This window comes from Opisthocomus hoazin, chromosome 26 (genome assembly GCF_030867145.1).
Source record: "Opisthocomus hoazin isolate bOpiHoa1 chromosome 26, bOpiHoa1.hap1, whole genome shotgun sequence".
NCBI lineage: Eukaryota > Metazoa > Chordata > Aves > Opisthocomiformes > Opisthocomidae > Opisthocomus > Opisthocomus hoazin.
The window spans coordinates 6,817,054-6,840,025 of record NC_134439.1 but is presented as its reverse complement, the minus strand read 5'-3'; the positions used below and the strand labels follow the sequence as shown (position 1 = coordinate 6,840,025).

At 59.2% G+C, this 22,972-nt stretch overlaps 1 protein-coding gene across 1 annotated transcript; it reads left to right on the top strand.

The window, feature by feature from the left end:
• Positions 1 to 1,045: 1,045 nt before the first annotated feature.
• PLEKHM1 (pleckstrin homology and RUN domain containing M1) lies at positions 1,046 to 22,489 on the top strand. The gene is made up of 12 exons (XM_075443604.1): positions 1,046 to 1,127; positions 5,248 to 5,336; positions 7,372 to 7,619; positions 9,059 to 9,694; positions 10,931 to 11,321; positions 13,198 to 13,438; positions 13,919 to 14,827; positions 16,542 to 16,687; positions 16,871 to 17,064; positions 17,821 to 17,884; positions 18,456 to 18,613; positions 21,662 to 22,489. Exons 2-12 carry the CDS (start codon positions 5,295 to 5,297, stop codon positions 21,789 to 21,791), a joined length of 3,159 nt encoding a protein of 1,052 aa, XP_075299719.1. The 5' UTR covers positions 1,046 to 1,127; positions 5,248 to 5,294; the 3' UTR covers positions 21,792 to 22,489.
• Positions 22,490 to 22,972: the final 483 nt, after the last annotated feature.

Sequence of the window (22,972 nt, the reverse complement as noted above, 5' to 3'; positions counted from 1 at the left end):
TTTCCTTGGAAGTTATTTCCTTGCTGCTGTTTCCTTGGCTGTCATTTCCTTGGCCGCTGTTTCCTTGGCGGGTGTCTCCTTGCTGTCACTTCCTTGCCTGTCGCTTCCTTGGCTCTTTCCTTGGCGGCCGCCATTCCCTCGCTGTTGTTGCAGCCGGCAGCCCCCAGCCCCCCGGAGAAGCCGTGGCAGTGGGGACACACGATGACCCCGCTGCACCCCGAGAGCCGGCGCCGTGCTCCCTGCCCACGCAGGACGTGTGCTCCGGACACCGTGGTGCGGGTCCCAGCGGGGCGGGGACGGGGGGCTGCGGGGGCCAGGGACCCCTCGTAGGGCTGGGGCGGCCGTGGGGGACACGGCGGGGGGAGGGGACGGGGGGCCCTGGGGCACGGCTGCACATGCTAAGGTGTCGTGCGCGTGTTGGGCGGTGTCCGGAGCCGCCGTTAAAACCTGCGGCCTTTCACCCAGCGAGCGATGGAAGCGTGGGCACGCGTGGCTGGGTGCGTGCACGCCTGCGCACACGCGTGTCGCGGCAGCAGGAGGGCCATGAACGGACCAGGCAATGCCGGGAGGGGGGAGCAGCTCTGCCTGCCTCACGCGTGTGTGCGCATGTGTCTGCGTGTGTGTGCCTGCCGCGTGCGTGAGTGTGTGCGTGTGCCTGCACGTGCCTGCTGCGTGTGTGTGTACATGTGTGCACGTGTCTGCGTGTGTGCCTGCTGTGTGTGTGCATGTGTGCGCACACATACGTGTGTGTCTGCGCACGTGTGCGTGCCGCGTGCATGCGTGTGCTGGTGTGTCTGCTTGTGCATGTGTGTGCGCGTGTACATGCGTGTGGGCACGCGTGTGCGTGTGTGTGCGCGTGTGTGCCTGCCGCGTGCATGCGTGTGCACGTGTGTGTGTGCCCGCGTGCACCTGTATTTGTGCGAACGCATGCGCACGCGCGTCGCATGCACGCGCGCAGCTCGGGGCGTCCCCGCGCCTCCCTGCGGCCCCGCCCCGTACCCCCGTGTGGGCGTGGCCCGGCGCCCCTCGGCCCCGCCCCGCTGCGCGCTGGCGTCATGAGGGGCGGGGCGTGCACGCTCCCGGCACGGCCGCCACTTCCGGGTTCCCCGGCCGGAGGCGCGGAGCCGGTGAGCGGGGGGGGGGACACACTTACGCGGGGTGGGGGTGGGGGCCAGACCCGAGGTGCGGGGAGGGGGGTGGGGGCCAGACCCGGGGTGCGGGGCGGTGCTGCGCCCACCGCTCCCCGCCGCCGGTCGGGTGCTCCTCACCGGGGGGCCCCGGGGGGCCCCGGCCCGCTCCCCCCGCCCCTCGGGGCCCGGTCCCTCCCCGCAGGCCCAAGCCCGGCCGAGGGGCCCACCCGGCGCCAGGCCTCCGCAGCCCGGCCAGCTGTCCCCACAGCCTGGCGCGTCGCGGCCTCGACGGGCGACGTCTCCTCACCTCCGCTGCCAGCCCGGAGCGCTTCCCGCCGCCGAGCTCAAAGCTGGGCCCAGGGACCCCCTTCCCCGTCGCCCCCGAGCCAGCCCCGGCTGCCGGCGTCGAGGGCTGCGAGCGGCCCGCCGTGTCGATGGCCGCCGGACCCGCCGCCAGCGCTGGGGAGCCGCAACGGCGCGAAAACCCCGCGCGTGAGGACGGGGACGCCGGGCCGTGACGCACCAGGGGTGTCCCAGCGGCCCTTGCCCGCGCGCGGCAGCTTCGAGGGCTGCGACGCTGGGGAAGGCCGAGCCCGGCTTCACCCGCGGCTCCGGCACGACGGGAGCAGGCAACGGGCTGAGGGAAACTCTCGTTCTTCGAATGTTTGGGAAACACAACCTTGGCGTCAACGGCAGCGCTGGGAGCTCCTCGGCCGCTTCGCCTCCCCCCATCCGCTCCTGGGCCTGCTGCTGGGTGCCAGCATTGGAGGTCTCGTCGCCGGCGGCTCCTCTCCGTCCCCGTCAGGTTTGTCAGCCACAACGAGGACAGTTCCGCGGGGAGGAGGGCGGCGAGCCGGTCCCCATCTCACCAGTGACAGCAGTGTTCCCGTCAGGATATGGCACCGAGAAGGAGCTGGGGCCAGGCCACGAGGGCCCTGCGACCTGGGGCTGAGCTCTAACCCTCGCCGAATTATTTCCAAGGGGTTTCACCCTGCAATGAGCCAACCCACCGGCCGTGCCAGCTGGCTTTCCCGCTCCCGCACTGCCTCTGCTTGGCGTCAGCTTGGGTTTTAAGGGTGACTGGGTGTGCACGGGCGCTGGGTGGGGGGCAGAAACGGTGGAGGGGCAGAGGGCTGTCCCAACGCTGGCCATCGGACCCACCGTCCTGACAAAGCCCTCCTTTCCCCGGGCGCGGGGTGACTGGTGCAGCACTCGTGCTTGGAAAATGACTGGCTCTGTGTCCAGGGCTTGAGTCACCGGTTCACGCCGTTGTCCTGGGCTGTTGTTTTCCGAGGCGTGAGCGGTGACCTGCTGTTTTTTATTTATAACTCGGAGAGCGTCGCTTGTTGGGAGACCGAGGAGCCGAGCTCTGGGACGGGGTCTCTGCCTCTCCTGGCAAAAGGCTTGATTCGAACAAGCCGTTCTCAAAGAATTCGGCTGTTTTGCAGCAGGTTGGTAAATAAACAGCTCTGCTCTCGCACCAGCGACTCTCTTCTCGGTAGGTTTAACTGCGCCAGCTTGCTGGCTGGTTTTATTTCTCACTTGTTTTATTTTCTTTCTTTTGCTGGAGCTGGTGTGCTCTGCCTGCTTAGCTTCCAGGCAGGTGACTGCTGGGAAATGATCTGGGGCGTTTTATCTGCTGTAGATATCCTTATGTCTGCGTTTGTGCATCCATCCCATCTCTTATCCGGTCAAGATCACAAGCAGCAGCCGTGGCTTTCCAGGATCTGCCTGGAAGGGCTTCGGTGGCCACCAGTTCCTTCTAGAGCTGGCTAGCCCGGCGCCAGGGCTGCCCATCCGATTTCCCCATGTTTCACTGAAGACTTGCGTGAGGTGAAATCCGCCTTGGAGCTGGTTCGTAGCACTCGTTATTCAGGAAAATGCTGTCCCAACGGGAGCGGTGCCCTGTGGATTCCCGACGCTGGAACAAACTGGTTGGACTGGTCGTGGTGGGAGTGGAGAGTCCCATGGTGAAGGCAGTGGGTGTCCTCCTTGGCATCTCGCCTCCTGCAGACGCTGGGAGAGGTGATGCCGGCGAAGGAGCGTGTGTTTTGGGGGAATACCACTCGTTTAGTAAAATCTAGATGAGGTCTTTGCAAAACCACCGCTGTCACCCCCTCCCTGCGACTGGCCGGGGTGGCCGATGACGAGAGCAGGGCCGGCGGGCGCAGTCCTGGAGCCGAAACACCCGCGCTGCCTCTCCGGGGGTGAGAAATGCCGCCCCGTGCCCACGGCTTGCGTCTCCCACCGCCGGCTCCTGCACCCTGAGCCTGCCGTGGGTGGGATGTGTGGCGTGTGTGCAGGAGGTGGTGGGGGAAGGGGCTGAGGCCGCCCAGCCCCGAGGAGCCCGAACCTTGCGTGCGGAGGGCAGAGATGGCGATCCCTGCAGTCCCCATCAGCCGCTGCTGTCGCGTTGGTGTCCCCTCGCTGCCCCCAGAAACCCCCAGCAGCGCCTCGAGCTTCTGAGCCGGAGGTGAACGTTGCTGTAATCACTGTGCTCCCCCACTTCTGTGTTGCAACCGGAAGAGAGGAAATCTTATGACAAGTCGTGGCAAAAACAGTTTCCTTTGCTATGAAATCGTCTGTGACCTCTGGAAACACGGAGGATCGGTCCGGGCTTTGTCCCCAGAGAGCTCTGCAGCTGCTGCTCCGAGCAGGACCGGCTGGTGCGGTCCGTGCTTGGGCTGCTCCGGATTCAGACCCCCGCTGCCTTCGGGACTGGCAGTGGGCGTGCAGGAGCTGGGCTGCAGACCGTGTTTCTGTCCTCGTTTGACAGCTCCCGGTGCAGGGAGAGGGGCAGGTTGAGGCCGTCAGCTCTGCTTGAGGAAAGCTCTGGAGTTTTTGTGTCAGCTTGGAAATACAGCCTGAAGTACCGATGCCATGCCAAGCCCGTTGTCTGCCACGGGCACCCCCAAACGCTGCGGCCAGCTGCCGGGCTCTCTCCTTCTCCACTTGGATGGCAAAGCCACGGCAAGTGCTTCCAACTCAGGGAAGTAAATTTCTTCTCCGACCTCTCACATCCTTGGAAAGCTTTGCGGCGGTGGCTGGTGCTGGAGAGGCTCTCGGACCCTTTTCAGCGCCAGGACGGGCCGTGGTTGAGCAGGGACGCAGCCGAGCGACAGGCCCCTCGCTGACAGCCGCGTGCTTTTGCTCACGGAGCCTCCAGGCACAGCTTGGTTTCGGCAGACAGCTCTGAAGAGCGGGGCAGGAGGCCAGAAGTCGGAAGTCAAAGGTCCTTTGTTGTCTGCAAACGCCCTGCTGTTGCAGATGACCCCGGCGAGGCTGCCGCTGCCTGCTCGGCTCTGGTTTTGCCAGGGTTCCCCATAGCACGAGGGCACTTGTTTTCCTCTCTCCGACCAAAACCAGCTGCAGTAGAGCAGCCTGGACGTATGCAGCCCCCTGGAGCGGGGCGTTCCCAGGCGATCCAGCGTCTGCCTCGGAACAGAGCGGCTGGAAACCTGATGGAGAACCAGCGTCCTTCCTTCCCAGCTTCCCTGGCAGCTGTGCCTGCGAGAGGGTCCATCCCGGCGGGGGGTTGGCAGCAGCGTCGCTCCTCCAGCAAGGACCAGGGCGATGAGCTGCCACTGCGTCTGCCCGGGGTCTGCGGGGGGGTGACACCCCTCTGGGGTTGTCTGGGTTGTCGTGTGGGTTTTGGGTGCCGTCGTTCAGGCTCACTCGCTAAACGCCTGTGGTGATGCCCTTGCTGGCGCCGGGGCATCGCAGCTGAGGTAGGAGCAGGAGGGAGGCCGTCCCCAGCCCTGCGTGCATCACTGCTGGCGTGACCGGCCCGGCGTCTCACCCAATATAGGGCTGCCCGCAGCCAGCTTGCGAGGGTTAATTGCTCCCTCTTGCAAGGGTTAATTACTCCCTCTCGGTCTCTTGGCCGTGCTCTGTTTTTGCCCAGAACTCTCTTGGTCTCTGGGAGCGTGGCGTGCATCGATACAATCGTGCGTCGGTCCCAGCTTGAATCCAGCAGTGGTCTGGCCGTGAGCGCTTGCAAAATGCCCGGGGCCATGCTCCAAGGCGCCTGTGTGCCACCGGGTGCCCTTCGCCTGGCAGGTGAGCTGGGTGTGGACCAGGTGGGTGCTCAGATGTGCTCCTTCTCCTTGTCCCGAAGGTGACATGTGACGGCAGCACCCGGTGCGGGGAGCGGCAGCAGCTGAGATGCATTCGAGCCACGCCGATGACCCCAAGGAATCCATACAGGTGAGCGAGACGCCCGGCACCTCCCCACATCGCTCCAGTCACTCCCCAGTGCAACTCCAGTTGCTGGTGGGATGCGCTGGGACTCGAAGCAGCCAACTGGGATGGGGAAGGTTTATACAGGTGAAGGGTGGCTCATGTTTTCCAGCAGAGAGGATCCTCCATGGTTTGGCTGGTGGGGGAGTTAAAGCAAAGAGTATGGCCAGGGGTTAAATCATAGACTCACAGAATCATTAAGGTTGGAAAAGACCTCTAAGATCGAGTCCAGCCGTCACCCCAACCCCACCACGCCTGCTAAACCATGTCCTGAAGTGCCACATCTACACATTTTTTGAACCCCTCTGGGGATGGGGACTCCGCCACCTCCCTGGGCAGCCTGGTCCAGTCCCTGACCACTCTTTCAGTACAGAATTTTTTCCATTGCCTCTCGTCCTATCACTGGTTCCTTGGGAGAAGAGACCAACCACCCCTCACTACACCCTCCTTTCAGGTAGCTGTAGAGAGCGAGAAGGTCCCCCCTCAGCCTCCTCTTCTTCAGACTGAACAGCCCCAGCTCCCTCAGCCACTCGCCATCAGACTTGTTCTCCAGGCCCCTCACCAGCCTCCACCTTGGGCTTTGCCCCTCTTGGCAAGACCCAGCGTGGGGCAGGGGGGGGTCCTCAGCCCTGATACTGGGGTGAAGGAGCATCGTTTGGGGGTTCTTTACCAGCTTTGAGAGTCTAAACACGTTTGATGAGCAAAGTTCCGATCCAGCGGTTCAAACCGGGTGTTGAATTCATCCCACGGCAGAATTAATTTATGCATGACAGATAAAATCATTTGCACTCTTTAATCCTGTTAGTGCACGGTTGCTGCTTGCAGGCGGGTTGCTTGTGCTAGCAAAGCCACGGGGCAGCTGGAGAGCAGCTCCGTGATACGGGCAGGGATAAGGTGCCGGTTCCCCTGGCTCCCATCCTTGAACTGCAGCTGCTGGAAATCTTACTTAGATGCTGGAAAAAATATCCTGGCCTGGAAATTTAATATGAGTTTGTGCAGCCAACGCAGGCTCGAGTCAAAATCTGCCCTGGCCCGGTCGCAGCGGCTGGTGCTGCTCGGCGTTCGCCTCGAACGCTGCGTGATCGGTGCCGAAACGTGAGGTGTCTGATGGGGTCGCGGCCGAGTTTGCAGTGTTTGCCAGACGCCTGCTGGGAAGTGCACCTTGCATTTTAAGTAAGGTTGATTGAGCCAGCCGGGCTCAGCTGCGTTAGAGGAAAAAAAAACATAAAAAATGCTCCCACCAGCGTAAAATTGTTAAATTTGCTGAGCTTGTTTCTGTTTGACTGGTGTGAGAAAAAGCAAAGCTGCTGGGAGGTAAAATCCCCATGTTCCTGCATCAGTGCCCACCGAGTCTCTCCGAAGGCAGCAGCTAAACCCCAGCCGTCCTTCGGAAAGCGTCGTTTTGGGGGAGCCCGTCCCCGCTGTGCCCGTGGGCTCGTCGACACAGCCGAGCTGCCGAGAGCGCCGGCGAGGCCGCTGGCTTTGGTTTGTGCTGCGGGACTCGTGAGCGCATCACGTGCTGCTTAGGCTGATCTGCAGGGGTTCAAGCGGTATCGCAGCCCTTGTTAGGGGTTGCCTCCTTCGAGCTTCTCATTTATCACCGTGCATATTTAATCCCTGTGTTTCCCCCGAGCAAGCGCCTGGAAAGAGCTGGTTTCTTTTTCTCCCATCCTCTTACAGAGTGTGGTGCCTGCAGAGAAAGCACCACACGCTGTAAAGGCAACCCCAGCAACCCAGCGGGCCCTGAAACGCCAGCTAAAATTACATGAATTGCTTATTTAAAAGAAAAAGCCGGGTGAAGTGTGGTGCCGAGAGAGTGAGTGCCCCGCTTGACCAGTTCAGCTGTGGTGCTCCCTGAGAGCTGCTGCGAAGCACGGGGATGAAGCAGGAGCTGCGTGGTGCTTCGCTCTGCACGAGCCTTGCAGTTTTTGAGCCCTTTTATATGAAATCTTCCCGAATGCTTATTTTTTTGTAATGCAAGGGTGTCCCTCCTGTCTTGCAGCTGATCAAGAAGCAGCTGGTGAATGCCATCAAGGCGTTGCAGAAGCAGTACGTGACCTCGGATGCCATTGTCACCAGTGACGATGGGAACGCGAACACCCTCTGCAGCGCCCTGGAAGCCGTCTTCGTGCACGGGCTGAAGGCGAAGCATATAAAGACAGAGAGTGGGGGCAAAGGGAAGAAAGCAGGGGGTCGGGGACCGCTTCCCCAGCCGGTCTTCTGGGGTCTGCTGAAGAGCATTACCCATCGGTGAGTGCCTGTCGCTGCCGAAAGGCGTTTGCACGCTCAGGTTTATCCCCTCTCTTGGTGCAAAAGCCACAGGATTCAGGGAACGGTGAACAGGAGGATGGCTCGATGGAAAGACACGGCTCTACCCCATCCTGCGTGCTCAGTCCCTTTGGTCGGAGGGAGAGGTGCTCTGGCAGGGTGTCTCGGGGGGCTGAGGCTGCCCGGGACCGCTGGGAGACGCGGGCAGGAGCCCCTGCGATGCCAAGCGATGCGGGGCTGGGCACCCAGCACAGCCCCTCTCAGCATCTGCAAGGGGTAACGTGCCGTTTAGGTGTGAGCCAATGTCCCCAGACAGTTAAGGAATGAAACGCTGCTGCCTGCTTAGGGCACACCCCTTTCTTATTTATATTTAGGTGCCAGGCTGTATCTGGGGACTCCGTGTCCCCGGTGGGACCCCAGCGACCACGGCAGCGGTGGGTTGTGGGGTGCAGGGTGCAGGGGTCTGCTCGCTCGTCTGGCCTGGGGACGGTTGGCTTCCATTTCCCCATGTCCCAGCCGGGATGAACATCACTGCCCTGAGCTGTGAGCTTCGAGGAGGTCTCGCTTGGGTAACTGCTGTTATTTGCTGGGGTTTTTCTGAGCCACTCCCTAAGCAGAGTCACCCCACACGCAAATAGTTTTGAAAGCCTCGTCCAACTCCATCACCGACTCATAAATTATGAAAGAGCAGATGAAAATAACTCTTTCACATGCTATGGGGGATATTTTTGTGCCCTTTGAAGGTTTTTTTTTTTCCTTCTTGAGAGACAGGTTAAAAAAAAAAAACCCTTGCCAAACTTTTGCCCTGGTTTTTGTAGCACCTGCAGCACCAACGTGAGCAGGGGCCGGGCGGATTAGAGAGCGCGGTGTCGCTGTTGGATTTGAGCAGAGAACGGCTGAAGTCAGGAGACTGAGATTGCTTGAGGAGCTCAACCTGACCCAGTCTTTTTTTCGGGCTGCCACAGCAGTTTTCACCGTGGTTTGGCTGATTTTAAATCTGAAGCGAGGATTTAGACAGGTGGTTGGCACCAAGAAGTATCCAGGCAGAGCAAGCCCCACCAGTGTGCGGGGACAGCAGGAATTTCCTCCTCTGCCTCCTTGGTCCAGGGCGAGCGATGTGTGGCAGAAGCCTCCCGCCAGAGCGGGGAGCAGCACCCAGGGGCACCCCAGCAATGCCTGGCGTTGTTACCAATATATTTAGCTTTGGAGAATTCAGGAGCTCTGCTTTCTCTGTGGGAAACCATGCTTTCCACAGGGTAAAGAGATTTTCCACAGCCTGTTTGACCCAACTCCTAAACTCCCTGCAGCAGAGCAGGGTGGGCAGTTCCTGAATGGAGAATCTGCCCCTCCTGCACCCTGTGACGGGCCGAAAATGCAGCTGCTCATGTCCTGTTCTGGTTTTTTTTCTTCCCTTTCCCCAGAAATATTGTCTCAGAACTGGAACAGCTCATTTTCATCAATACAGACGTCGGCCGCTGCCGAGCCTGGCTGAGGCTGGCTTTGAACGATGGCCTCATGGAGTGTTACTTGAAGCTGCTGCTGCGGGACAGGTCCCGACTGCCCGAGTACTACCAGGCGACTGCTCTGCTCTTAGATGCCGAGGAGTGCGAGTTTCTCCTTAGCTACTTGCAGGGCTTAACGTCTTTAACCTTCGAGCTCTCCTATAAATCGGCGGTTTTGAACGAGTGGACCATCACCCCTCTGTCCCTGTCGGGTCTGTGCCCTGTGTCGGAGCTGCTGGAGCCCCTTACGTCCTCGACATCCGAACCCCGCAGAAAAGAATCGCTGGGTTCGATCTCCCAATCGTCGGGGTCGGACGAGATCGAGATCCAACCCTCCGTCCTACCCATCAGCAAAGCCAGCAGCAAAATCAAGCTCATGTCGTCGTCGTTGAGCCTGAACACCACGAGCTCGTCCCAGCTCTCCTCCAGCCTGGGCTCCGACAGCATCCTCCCGGCTCACTGCGCCCGCAGCCCCGAGCGGAGCGAGGAGCCGCTCTCCTGCGACTCTGACCTGGGGACGGCCACCGCCGAGGACCTCGACAGGTCTCTGCAAGAGTGAGTCCTTTCCTTGATCTCCTCTGCAAAGGGATTTTTAACCCTCTCCTGGGCTCTCCTTTATTTTATGTCTGTAGCAAGAAGGCTTTCTCCCCTTTTTTTCTTTAACAAGCTACTTTTTTTTCCTCCTGAAAGATAAAAAGAAATGCTTGGCACGGCTTGCTGGGACTCTGCTGCCACGGCAAATGAGCTCCTGGCCACTGAAGTGTGTGTCTGTCCTCTTTACTGGGGCAGGCACGTCAGAAAAATGCTGCTCCCCAGTTTCAGGAATGTCACATCTCCCTGGCATATGCTGGGGGTTGCTCCGGGGCTTTCTGCGGGGGGAAAGAAATGACTTTGGTCACAGGGAAGGGTTATAATTTGCAGCTTTGCCAAATAATTTAGAGGAGGGAGGTTGTTAGTTTGTCATCCTCGTGATTTATTTTTGCCCAGCACAAAGATTTCCAGTGGGTTATGTAAGCTCTGAGTAATCAGTAAATATTTTCCCTGCCACCTTTAAAAACCTGGCTCTGAAGGAGCCTGGCCTCGGGGGCTGGTCAGCGAGGGCACCCTCTTCCCAGTGAGGGTCTTGGAGAGGGTTTAGAGCTGCAGTGTGTTCTCCCCCATCGAGAACGGCATCGTTACCTGCTTCCAGGATTTTGCATCTTCAGATAATCCTGGAAGAGCCTGCCTTGAGGGGATTAAACTCACGATGGAAAGTCGTTGCTTTGGATTTTAATCTTGGGATGCTTTAACTCAGCCTAGCTGGTGGCAAAGCAGGGGCATGGGAACAGCGTCTCGCCTGGCCGGGCTCCGCTAATTGCTCGTTAACGGTTATGAAAACTTTTGAAATATGGCCCACAGTCTGCGGCTGGATGCGTGTCCGGGAGCCGTATGTGGGGCTGGGGCTGTGGGTCGCACCCAGCGCTCTCCCGCCGTGAGGAGAGGTCCTTCCGAAGCAAATTAAACCCCACGAACGTGCGCAATTAGGGAACACATCCTTTGCAGGCAGGGTCCTTGCCTGCAGTGGTGTCGACTCCTGCTCTGCAGGGCACAAATCACGCAGTTTTCTGTTAGTGGCCTGGGTGCCACGGGGGTGTTTTGCAGCCGTACAGTGCTGCCAGCCCGCGGGCGACGAGCAGTGACCCGGAGCCCTTATTTTGGGTGGGTGTAATGTGCAGTAACTGGGTTTTTTTTTTTTTTCATAGGTTCTGGTTAACGTAGCTACATTCAAACGGGTCGCTTTTCCTTTTCCAGGGTGTTGTCCGAGTTCAGCAAAGCCAAGCCGAGCCTGGAAGCCGCGGTGGGAGGGCTGGTCCCCAGCGTGCAGGGCTGCTCCCCACGGCCGTCTGCCAGCCCCCCGGCACCGCCAGCCCCCCCGGCGCCGTCCCGCCAAGCTCGCCGGCAGCCGCCCCGCAACGCCAACGGTCCACGCTCTGCTCGCACGGGCGACGCCGTCACCACTGGCGATGGGGATGGAGATGCCGCACCGCAAGCCGGCGGCACGGCTGGCATTTCAGCCCCGCGGCGTGGTGGTCCGAGCGGAGGAGAGCCAGGCAGAAGGGACACAGTCAGCAGCAGCGAGTCAAGTCAGGCTGTCCGCAGCCCGACGGCCGAATACCTCCTTTCCCCGCTGCTGGGTTGTCCGGTAGGTGTTACAGCTTGCAAGCTATCGATCTCCTTGGTTTTATACTTCCTGATCAGCAGAGGTAATGGAAAAAGAGAATAAAACTGGTGACAGCTTCTGGGTAGGTGCTGGTTTCTCCAATCGCTAATCTTCCGTGCTGCTTCCAGTCTCCCGACAGCAAGTTGGGTGTAAGTGATCCTCCCCCTCCATGAGCATCTTCCTGGACCCCGTGGAGCCGTGTCCATGCAGCCGCCCTGGGAGAAACTGGGTCAAAGTCGATATTCCCTGGGAAAAGAGGCACCAGAGCTTTCAAAACCCTGCCTGCCCTGTCAGTCGTTCCTCACCAAGAGCGACTGCAACAGGAAGTTTTAATTTTGTTAACGATATCTGGAGAGCGATGAGCTCTTGCACAAATCTGGCCATAGGCTGTGTGCAAGCTGATAAAACGGCCTGAGAGTCGAGCTCCTCGTGGGGACTTTTCTTTGTTTGTGGCCCACAAAAGAGGAGGGAAGAGGATTCACTGGATGGGAAGAAATTACAGTTCTCCAGTGGAAAAATATTCACGCAGCACGTCTGTTCCCAGAGCAGGATGGCATTCCCTGGTGCTTAGGCTAGCTTACACAGCAGCGGATTTCCCCTGCTGCCGAGGAGGAGATGATCCGCTTGCTTTTGCTTTGAGGAAGCTCTTTGAACAGCCCTGTCTTCTGTCTAGTTTGTTACCAACTTTTCCATCCTGGTTCCCGTTGTGTCCGACCTGGTGAGGTTAGGATAGACTTCGTACTCCCCTAAACGGTGTCTCCTTTTGGTCCCTGCTCCTCTCAGCTCCCTCCCAGTCATCCCGTTTCCGCTGCTTCCTCGTGGCGCTGGGCCAGTTTGACCTAATCTATGTATAACATACGGTGTCAACAGGAAATTCCCCGCTGCTTTCGCATGACTCACGGAGCGACCGGCGTTCCTGGTCCGGGGCTGAGCCCAGCCCGCCTGGACGCTGGGAGCTGCTCCGCACGCTGCCCGGGATCCTCGCCGCAGGGAGGGGATGGCTCTTCTGCTGTATTGAGTTCATTGTTCAGATTAAGAGGCCCTTGGAAAACAGGGTAGGGTAGTAGAGAGGTCGATCCCGGTGGGATGCAGCCCTGGAAGAGATGCTCTGGGTCTGACGAAGCTGCTCCCTTTTGCCGCAGCACTGAGCTGGGTCAGGGTTCACTCCTGGTGTGTTCATTCGGGGACCTTGTCCCAGAACCTCGCTCCGTTCCTGTAGCCAGAAAAGCTCCAAGAGAAGTTAACAGCCATGTTTTCTTTCAGCAGAACAAGCGTTCTTCTGCTTGTAGTTCTCATCCCCTCCTGCCATACAGAGGCAAAGGTTTCCTCTGCCTTCCCTGCCTGACTTTTTGCCGGTACTGATCAGGCCTGGGGTTCGCAGCATCTGCGTGTAAGCCACAGGTCTCTATTTCATCCTAAACATCTGCTCTGTGCCTCTCCCCATCTCTGTTCTTCCAGGAACAAGGACATTGCCGCTGCTCCAGGTGAGCTCATACCTTCCATGGCAGGGCTGGTTTTTCACTCTCAACTGGAAATACTTCATGGACCGAATATCTTGTGTGTGGTTACTGCAGGGAACGTGCTCTCTCTCTGAGCCTCTCTGTCTTTTTAAGGGGAGAGAACTGATTTTTTGGAAGTTTTCGACTTTATAATCCCACCAGTGTGTAATCCCGGTGTTTGCTGGTTCCGACGCAGTCCCACGGAGCGGTCCCTGATCGGAGGGAGCAGGGGAGCCATCCACGTGGGGATGGCCAGCATCGCTGCGTGAGATTCGGCCTGTGCGGGAGCAGCCCCCGTGGGCGTGCGTGTTCGAGAAGCGCTGCTTGGTCATTAAGTTTGATAATTATTTTTTTAACAGAAAAGAAAGAGCTGGATCTCAGAAGATGATTTCTACAGGCCTTCTCCGGCAGACGGCAGCGAAAGCACGGCCGACATCAACGGCTTTGGGCCGGAGGAGGCTGGCGAGGGTCTGGCCCCAGGGCTCATCAGCGCTCTGGACCTGGAAAGGCTGTCGGTGCCGTCCTCGGAGAGCGGGAAGCCCAAAATGTCACCCGAACGTGAGCAAAAGGGCTTCAGCGTTGTGCATCGCAGGCAGATGGGTACGTGCCGCCCTCCCCTCTGCTGCTCTCGCCAGGCGTCTGCACTGGGCAGTGCTGAGGGGCTGGGGGTGTTTCAGGTGATGGGCTGCTTGGGAAGCCCAGTTTGCCGTTCCTGAGCTGGTGGCGGCACCAAGAGCTCCAGAGGCAGTGAGGCAGCTGCCACTGGCGCTGCTGAGCTCACGATGGCTCTGGAGGGAAGCGTTCTGGGAGGAGAGGAGGCGTGCTGGGTGCCTCTGGCCACCCCACGGGACACGTTTCCTTTATGCTGTCCCACTCGTTCTCAGCCTCAAAACCCAAAAGCGTGTAGATAGATCGTGGAGACCAAGGTCCTGTAAACTCCTGTCCCATCCCACCATCCACCAGGACCGGCTCTCAAAGCTGCGATGCCTCTGGTTGCTCGCGGTGAGCCACCCCTTGGCTTTTGTCTTTCCACCAGCTTCCCGTTTTTTGGTTAAACTGAGACATCTGCTTTTGCCCCAGGTCTTTCCAACCCTTTCCGAGGGCTCCTGAAGCTGGGCAGCCTGGAGCGGAGAGGAGCCATGGGGATATGGAAGGAGTTTTCCTGCGAGCTGTCGCCGCTGGAGCTCCGGCTCTTCCTGGACCACGAGGACCGCATCTGCGTCGAGAGCTATTCCCTGTTGCGGTGCGAGTCGCTGGCACTGACGCACTCGGACGGCCGTTTCGAGCTGGTTTTCCTGGGGAAAAAACTCTACCTCCGAGCTCCCTCTCGAGACGAGGCCGAGGACTGGTTGGACAGGATCCGTGAGGCGCTGCAGAAGTGCCGGCCCCAGCTGGAGGAAGAGGAGTGGGAGACGCTGGAGTGTGCAGAAGATGGTGGTGAAGGCCAGCCTGTCCAGAGCGACTCCGCTGCTCTGCTCCAGTACAGCGACGTGCCTGGGAACAGCTTGGACTGGACTTCAGCTCACGAACCGGAGCTGGATGCAATAAAAGAGGCTGTTCTGTACATGGACGTAGACAAAACCTGGGTGCCCTTTATTTTTTCCCTGTCTCTAGAAACTTTGAAGTGCTTTAAAGTTAGAAGCAACGATAAAATTTTAAGCAACAGTTACGGTATAGAGACAATCCAGGACATCCTTCCGGACACGAGCCTTGGAGGACCCGCGTTCTTCAAGGTGATCACCTCCAAAGCTGTCCTGAAGCTGCAGGCTGAGAACGCGGCTGAAGCGGCCTCGTGGCGGGAGCTGGTCCGAGGGGTGCTCATGTCCTACCTGGAGAGCGCAGAGGAGGCGCTGACGCTGGGTGGCACCTTGGACGGGCACTCCCAGGTCGTCCTGAAGAACATTGTGAAGGAGAACGGCTTCTTGTTGCAATACCTGGTGGCCATCCCCATGGAGAAGGGCTTGGACTTGCAGAGCTTCATCTGTGCAGGTATACACCGGCTTGTCCCAAAACCCAGCTCCGTCTTGGAGGACAGTGTTGCCTTCATTCAGGTTAACGAGGTGACATCAAATTAAAGACATGCCCCGAGTCCTGCCAACTCAGGGTTGGGTTTCCCATCCAAAGCCACTTGGTGGGGCTTTACATCCCAAATCAGTGGCACCTTTGGTGGCCTCTGCACGGGATGGGTCACAGAATCACAGAATGGTAGGGGTTGGAAGGGACCTCTGTGGGTCATCTAGTCCAACCCCTCCCATGCTGGATCTCCGTCCCAGTACAGGTCCAACTGGGCTGCTACTGGGCTCCTGTTTAAGATGTTTGTGGTATAGGCAGTGGGGGTCTTGGCTTGGAGGCTAGTTTAGGTGGACCATTTGTGGCCCCAGCCTGCAGAGAAAGTGCCATCAAGAGCAAATGCTGTTTTTCCGGTACTGCAGCACAGGAGAGCAAATACTGCGGTGGGTGTGACAAGCTGATTTTGTAAAACATTCATTTAACCTTGCCCCAGCGCCCTCAGCACGCGGGGCCGTGCTGCTGTAATAGGGTAACACTCGCTGACCTCCGCAGGAGGTGTATTTTGCTCTTTACCATGGTATGTTAATTAAACTTCAGATTTCTCTTCTGCTTCAATCATATTTCTTGTACCCTCCAGCAGATTTTTCTTTTAATCGGGCTTCTTTTTGTTCATTTTTTTTTTTTTTCCCATTCTATTTGGTCAATGCCTTCCCCTCCAGGCTCTGTCCCGCATCTTCCACCTACCAACAGCTGGAAGCAGCAAGCCAAAAAGACAAATTGCTGATTTTTATGTGTAGGTTTTCTTAGGGGGCTGCCTGCCCCACTTTCACCTCCCCTCCAGCCTGATGCCCGGGCCTGATGCAGGAGGGGTTTCCTTATGTGTCAAGGCATAACAAGCAATAAAAGCTTCCTTTTTTTTGTATTAAATCAAAGAGCAACACCTGATTTTCTTGAATTCTTTTTGAGATGCGTTCCAGCTACCCCAAAGCTTGAAGGCGTGGTGAAGCCTTCCCTGAGGATGGCAGAGGTTCACCTACGCTTGATCAGTTATTTGGGAGAACTAAACTCATTAAAAATAGCAGGAAGGGGTTTCCTGCCTTCCCGACTCCAAAGGAGATGCGCTCGCTTCTCAAGTCGCTATAAAAACCCTGCTGATTTGCCCCGAGACCCGAGCGGGGTTCCTCCTTGGGTACCCACTGCTGTAATAAAACCTTCTTCTGGCTTCATCCATCCCGACCTCATCCCTTGCAGAGGTGGCTTTGGTACCCTGAAGCAGCAGCGGGGAAGAGAAGGGCTGAGTGAAGCAAAGATGGGCGAAGCTATGAGAGGAGGTGATGGGGCAGGCAGGTGGAATTTAGGTTCTTCCCAAAACTGCTGGGATGTTTCCAAAATTCACTTTTCCTAAAAAAAAACTGAAGCAATTGAACCACTTGATGGATAAACGTGAGTTCAGGCATAGTCCAGAGTGCTCTGGACCATCATGGTCTTCAATCATGGCTCCTCGCCTACAGGGAAGGGCTGGGGACCTCCCACCGAATATCCTACACGTGCTTTAGCTGATCTCCAACCCTTCCGGAAACTTTCTTTCCCTGTCCCTCCCTCCAAAAGTTTCTCCCCCCATCCTGACAGTGGTGGGATGGGCTCTTGGGGCAGCATGGGTCCCCTCTCATTGTCTCCTCTCCGCTCTGCACAGGCTGCTCCAGGCAGATCGGCTTCTCCTTTGCAAAGCCCAAGCTCTGCGCCTTCTCCGGTCTCTACTACTGCGACAGCTGCCACCGGGACGAGGAAACGGTGATTCCCTCGCGCCTCATCCACAACTGGGATCTGACGAAACGAGGGGTAAGGCTGGGCTCGGTCAGCGCAGGCAGCAGGGAAACGCTCCTGCATCTGCCTGCCCTTCCTGAAGGTCTGTCTGAACGTTTCCACCATCAGCAGAGGTGGAGATGTCCACCCTACACCTCCCTCCAAGCCTCCTGGGCTACTCCTCGGGGGCTGCCCACCTCTTGCCTCTTTCTACCCCAGGTTTGCCGGCAGGCTTTGAAGTTCCTCACCCAGATCCGTAACCAGCCACTGATTGACCTGAAGCTGGTCAACGAGAGCCTGTACGACCATGTGGAGAGGATGAGACGGATCCATCGGAGCAGGGAACAGTTAAAGCTGCTGGGAGATTATCTCATCATGTGCCGCAGCGGGGCCCTGAAGGAGCTGAGCAAGCGGTGAGGTCCCTCTCTGGGTGACGTTGCCGCTGCATCCCCCTCTTTGCACCCCGATGGTCTCCTGGTCCTCCTCATCGCTCGCTGTTTTCGCTCCGTGTCATCTGCTGTAAGGAGTTATCCGTCTGGTGGCTGGTTGAGATGCGGCTCAGGAAGCACCTTCCTGACCGAGGAGCTGCTGGCTGGACAGGAAACACCTGGGAAAACAGAGGAGATATTTATTTTCTTTTTCCCCACTTTGAAATGCTCTCACACGATTTCCACTGGCAGGATTTGGGATTTGGGATGCGGGGCACAATGCAAAAATCAAGTTTGCGGTGATCAGCAGCCTTCCAGTATCTGAAAGGGCCGACAAGAGAGCTGGAGAGGGGCTTTTGACAAGGAGTGACAGGACAAGGGGTAACGGCTTTAAACTAAAAGAGGGCAGATTTAGATTAGATGTAAGGAAGAAATTCTTCACCCTGAGGGTGCTGAGGCCCTGGCCCAGGTTGCCCAGAGAAGCTGTGGCTGCCCCCTCCCTGGCAGTGTTCAAGGCCAGGTTGGATGGAGCTCTGAGCACCCTGGGCTGGTGGAAGGGGTCCCTGCTCATGGCAGGGGGGGTGGAACTGGGTGATCTATAAGGTCCCTTCCAACCCAAACCATTCTGTGGTTCTGTGATTTTCTCCAAGAGTCTGCATCATCCAGGCTCCCCCTTTCTCCAAAGCTATTGGAGATGTGATGGAAACCATCGACCGTCTTCCCCTCTGTGCTTCTTTGCAGGCTTGATCACAGGCACTACCTCTTGGAGTGTCCCCATAAATACAGCGTCGCTGATCTCAGGCAGGTGAGAGCCTTGCGTGGTCGTAAGGGTTTTGCTGGTGAAAACATCCCGGTTTCTGAGGAGCGTGGCACTTCATCATCATCATCAGTAGAAGGTTTCAAACAGATTCGTTCTCCGCTTGCCTTGCTCTCATCCATCACGTGCACTCTCCAGGCTTGCACATCAGCTTAAAGGCAAATAATTGCCTTTATTTTAATTTGCCAAAATAATTGGCACAAACCTGTGTCCTGCAAGAACTACGGAGGTCGCACAAGATAAATTTTCACTTCTACTTAAGCCAGCGTTTCCGCTAGTGCATCTCCATGCAAACTTGTATCTCTGGCAGATAATGGTGGAGGTGATCTGGGTTTCACGTCAACTCCAAAGCCAGGAGCCCCATCCTGCCAGGTCGTGGGTGCTGCTGCCGGCTCTCTGGGTCCTGTTGCGACGCAGGCGTGTGTGCTTTGGGTTGGCTTTGGAGGACAGCCTTGTCTTCACATGGCAGCTCAAAGAATGGGTGCAGTGTGGATTTTGCATGGTGCAAACCCGGTGGCAGATGGGCTCCGCGCCTGCCTGACGTGTCTCTGCCCCGCAGATAGCCGACGGCGTCTTTGAGACCTTCCTGCAGTCGCTGCTCCAGTTTGCTTCCCATCACGTCTACAGCTGCGACCTGTGCACCCAGCGAGGCTTCATCTGCCAGATCTGCAACAGCAGCGACATCATTTTTCCCTTCGAGTTTGACACTACCACGAGGTGAGCGACGTCTCCATAGCGTCCTGCAGCTCACGGCCTGGCTTTTCCCACGAGCTTGGACCGTCCCCTGGGTCCCTCCTGGGGATGTGGAGCAGGGCTTTCGAGGCATGTAGCCCCGGGGTGGCCTGGAAATAGCTCTGAGCTGGCTGTGCGTCCTCGTGGTACCCGTGTGCTCGTGGCACCCAGCAGCTCCAAGGCATCCGAGTCAAAACTGGGCTGTTTGGGGCACGGGGGGACCATCCTCGCAGAGCTGAGATGTCACACCACGCAGCGCCTGGCTGTCTGCCGAAGGCTCGCTGTGTGCTGGCTCCTAGGGCTGGGAGGAGGAGGAGGAGGATGAAGGTGCTCTGTGGCCCTGCCTCGCTCACTTGGCCAACGCATCTTCCACTTCAACTCAGTCCGGCCCCTTCAGGGGTTGTGGGAGGGAAGGAAAAGCCGCAGCAGGACGGTTCACAGAATCCCAGCATGGCAGGGGTTGGCAGGGCCCTCTGGGGGTCCCCCAGCCCAACCCCCTGCCCAAGCAGGGTCACCCAGAGCAGGCTGCACAGCACCGCGGCCAGGCGGGGCTGGAATATCTCCAGAGAAGGAGACTCCACAGCCTCCCTGGGCAGCCTGGGCCAGGGCTCCGTCACCCTCAGAGGGAAGAAGTTCTTCCCCTGGTTCAGCTGGAGCTTCCTCTGCTCCAGTTTGTGCCCGTTGCCCCTTGTCCTGTCGCTGGGCACCACTGAACAGAGTCTGGCCCCGTGCTCCTGACCCCCCCCGCAGATATTTGTAGCCATTTCTAAGGTCCCCTCGCAGCCTTCTCTTCTCCAGGCTGATCAAGCCCAGCTCCCTCAGCCTCTCCTTGTAGCAGAGATGCTCCAGTCCCCTCATCATCCTCGTAGCCCTCGCTGGACTCTCTCCAGTAGCTCCTCATCTTTCTTGAACTGGGGAGCCCAGCACTGGACCCAGCACTGCAGATGGGGCCTCAGCGGGGCAGAGCAGAGGGGAGGAGAACCTCCCTTGACCTGCTGCCCACACTCTGCTTAAGGCACCTCTCTACAGCCAGGGAGGGGAAGAAGGACATGCAGACACAGATTTGGAGATAAATGGTGGGCAGCCCTGTGGGATGGGCTGGGGAGAGCCTGGGGACGTTCCCAGCAGGACCTGGGGACACTGGCTTCCATCTGGGTTTTCCTCCTGCCCACAGAGCTCGTGTCCTTTGCAGGGAGGGTCCGTGCTGCGCAGTGCTGGGCGGCTGAGCAGGCGCTGGAATCGGATGGGTGTTAGCAGGGGGTTCTTCATCCCCTCCATCAGGCTGCTCTAAAAATACCAATCTCAAACCCTGCCAGGCCAGGAGCCAGGAGAGAGATCCACCTCTCGGTGGTGGTTTGGTAATGAGCACGGTCCTGGCAGAGAAGTTGAACCAGCTGACGGTCTGCCCGCAGGCTCTGGCTTTGCTTGGCAATCCCTGAAAGCGAGCAGCAACGTCCCGAAGCTGCGGAAAATGCCAGCGAGAGCAGGAGCCGCGGGTGCCCCGTGCGTTACGTGGTTGCCGATATTTCCAGGGCATCTGAGCAGGGTTGCTCGCTCCCCCTCCTTGCTGCAGGGACAGCATCGTGCGTGTTATCGAGGACAACATCCCCAGGGGACCGATTTTCCCTCGAAAAGGAGCGTGTGGGCTCTGGAAAGGGCAGGCACGCGGGGCTGAGCCCTGCCGGCAGCCGCCCGGAGGTCGCGTGTCCCGTAAAGCCGGGCTCTGAAGTTTGTCGACCTCTTTTTTTGTTGTTGTTGCTGTTCTTTTCCTGGCGGAGGAGGCTGTGCCGCAGGAAAGCAGCTCGACCGCCATCCTCGCCAAGCTCAGCCCGGCTTCCTGCCCCTCTGCCCGCGCCGGGGGACAGCTGGCCGCGGGGTCACCGTCACTGGGCAGGACGCGTCTGAAAACCCCTCCGGACAACGATGCCGGCCGCTTCCTGCAGCCGTGGCTCTGGCGGTGGAGGTGGGAGATGCCGACTTTCCACTGCTGCTCGCTCAGAAACGCGCCGGGGAAAAACCACCCTCCGGCTCTGCGACCCGGGGAGGAGCCGCCGCTGCTGCTCATCGGGAGAAGCCGCGGGAAAAGATATTCCGCTGGGAAAATGCGGGGTGCCAGGGAGCTCCCCCCGTCCCGTCGAGCCGTGCACCAGCCTTTTCCGTGTCCCGAGTAACTCAGGGGTCTGCGGCCACCTCTCGGGAGCGGGGTTCGACCCAGGCGGCCCTTGCCTGGCGCGCTGCTGGGTTTCTCTGCCCATCCTTTGGGAAACGGAGGCATTCCGGATGCGCGCCTCGACTGCACACCGGGGATTCGCGCTCGAGGGCCTTTCGAAACAACCTCGCTGGCGTGCGGGTGGGCGGCGTTTTGCCGCTGCTGGCGAGGCGGGAGACTGTGACCGGGGCGAACGGGAGCTCGGCCGTCGTAGCAGAGAGATCCCTTCGCTTGACTCAAGGCGCGGAGTGAACGCCCCTCGCCGCGCCGGGCGTCCCCACCCCGCGCAAGGTCTCATTTCTGGCTGTTTACGTTCCCACCGCGGCGCTGAGCCAGCGCGGGGAGGTCCCGGAGCCACCCCTGCTGCCCGTCCCCGGCCCCGCACGGTGTCCCTGCCGCCCACGGGTCCCACCGTCAGGGTTGGGGGTCTCTGGCACCCAGCCACATCCCATCCCCAGTGGGCTCTTGCCGCCCCGGCGCAGGGTTGGGTGTCTCAGCCTGGAAACTTTGCTGCCGCGCCGAGGTGCGAACGTCGCCCGGCAGCGCTGGCAGCCGCCCGCAACGCTCTTTCCGGGCGCGCTGCTGCTTCGCGCTGAGCTCGCTGGCGGTGAAGCTTTCGCTCGAGTCGCTGCGGCTCCTGCTAGCGAGGCTCGTCTTGAGCTGGGGGCCGGGGCCGGGGCTCTTTGCTCGGCAGCTGCGTGAGGAAACCGAGAGAAGGAAGTGTCCCCAGGTCTGGTTTGGCCAGGAGAGAAATTTGCTCTGAGGTTACCAACGGGGTGGGGTTGGGTTTCATTTTTTTTTTCTCCCCCCTTGGTTTCTCTTAGGTGCAGCGAATGCAAAACCGTCTTCCACCGGGACTGCCAAGCCGGCGCGAAGTCGTGCCCGCGCTGCGAGCGCCGGCGGAGGTACCGGCGAAAGCTGGAGGCGGAGGCCAGCGCGGAGCCGAGCCTTTAGCGTCCCGGGACCGACCTGGCCGCTGCCTCTCGCCCAGCACCAGGGGAAGGGGCCGGCGGGAGGTGCAGGGAGGAGACCCCCCCCTGCCCGGGAGCGGACCCCACGCTTGCCCCGTCCCGGGCTGGGCGATGCGGCGTGGGTGCTCCCCCCCACGGAGGGACCCGCTGCCCACCCAGGGCTGAGCGAGGGGGGCTGGAGACAGCTGTGCCCCCCACTCATGCTCACCCGGCGCAGCTGGGGGACGCTCCCCGTCGCCCTCCTGGTGCCAACCTCGTCCGTCCCCTCCTGGTGGGAACCCAGCGGCTTTCCAGGGCGTGAATCGGGATTTCCAGCCCAGGGAGCGGGGAACTGACACTGATGAAAGCTCTAGTTTTTTAGGAATGTTCAATTCTGAAAAAAACAGTATTTTTTTACGAGGGGGTTTTGCACAAGCTGGCCTGCGCTGGGGAGGTGACGGCAGCCGCGCAGGGAGGGGGCAAAGTGACACTTGTGCCTTTAGGGACCGGGGGGGGACCGGGGGCACCGGGCCAGCCGAGCATCTCCCGCTCGGAGAGCCCACCCGTCCCCGCGGCCTCCGGGAAAGGGGAGAGAAGAGCCGCGCTGCTCCTCCCCGCCTGCTGCTTTTAATCCTCGGGAGAAATTTTATTTTCCTTTCACCCTTCCCCATTCAAAAATAATTAAAGTTTATTTAATGACAAGCGAAGACGTCGTTGGGGTTTGATTCTCCGCAGCGGGTGCTGAATCCCGCAGCTCCGTGGGAGAGGGGATGGGGATGGGGATGCTGCCTGTCCTCTGTCCTCCCTGCCCGTCCTCACTGCCCATCTTCCATCCTCCCTGCCCGTCCTCCATCCTCAATGCCCGTCCTCCGTCCTCGCTGCCCGTCCTCGCTGCCCATCCTCGGTCCTCGATGCTTGTCCTCACTGCCCGTCCTCTGTCCTCGCTGTTCATCCTCGGTCCTCGATGCCCGTCCTTGCTGCCGATCCTCCATCCTTGCTGCCCATGCTCAGTCCTCGCTGCCTGTCCTCCATCCTCGCTGCCTGTCCTCCATCCTCGCTGCCCGTCCTTGGTCCTCACTGCCTGTCCTCGCTGCCCGTCTGCCGACCTCCCGGGTTTTGTGGGGTGACCAAGGGACCCTGCCCCATTTTCCTTCCCATCTGCTCCCCGCCGCTGTCGACGTCTCC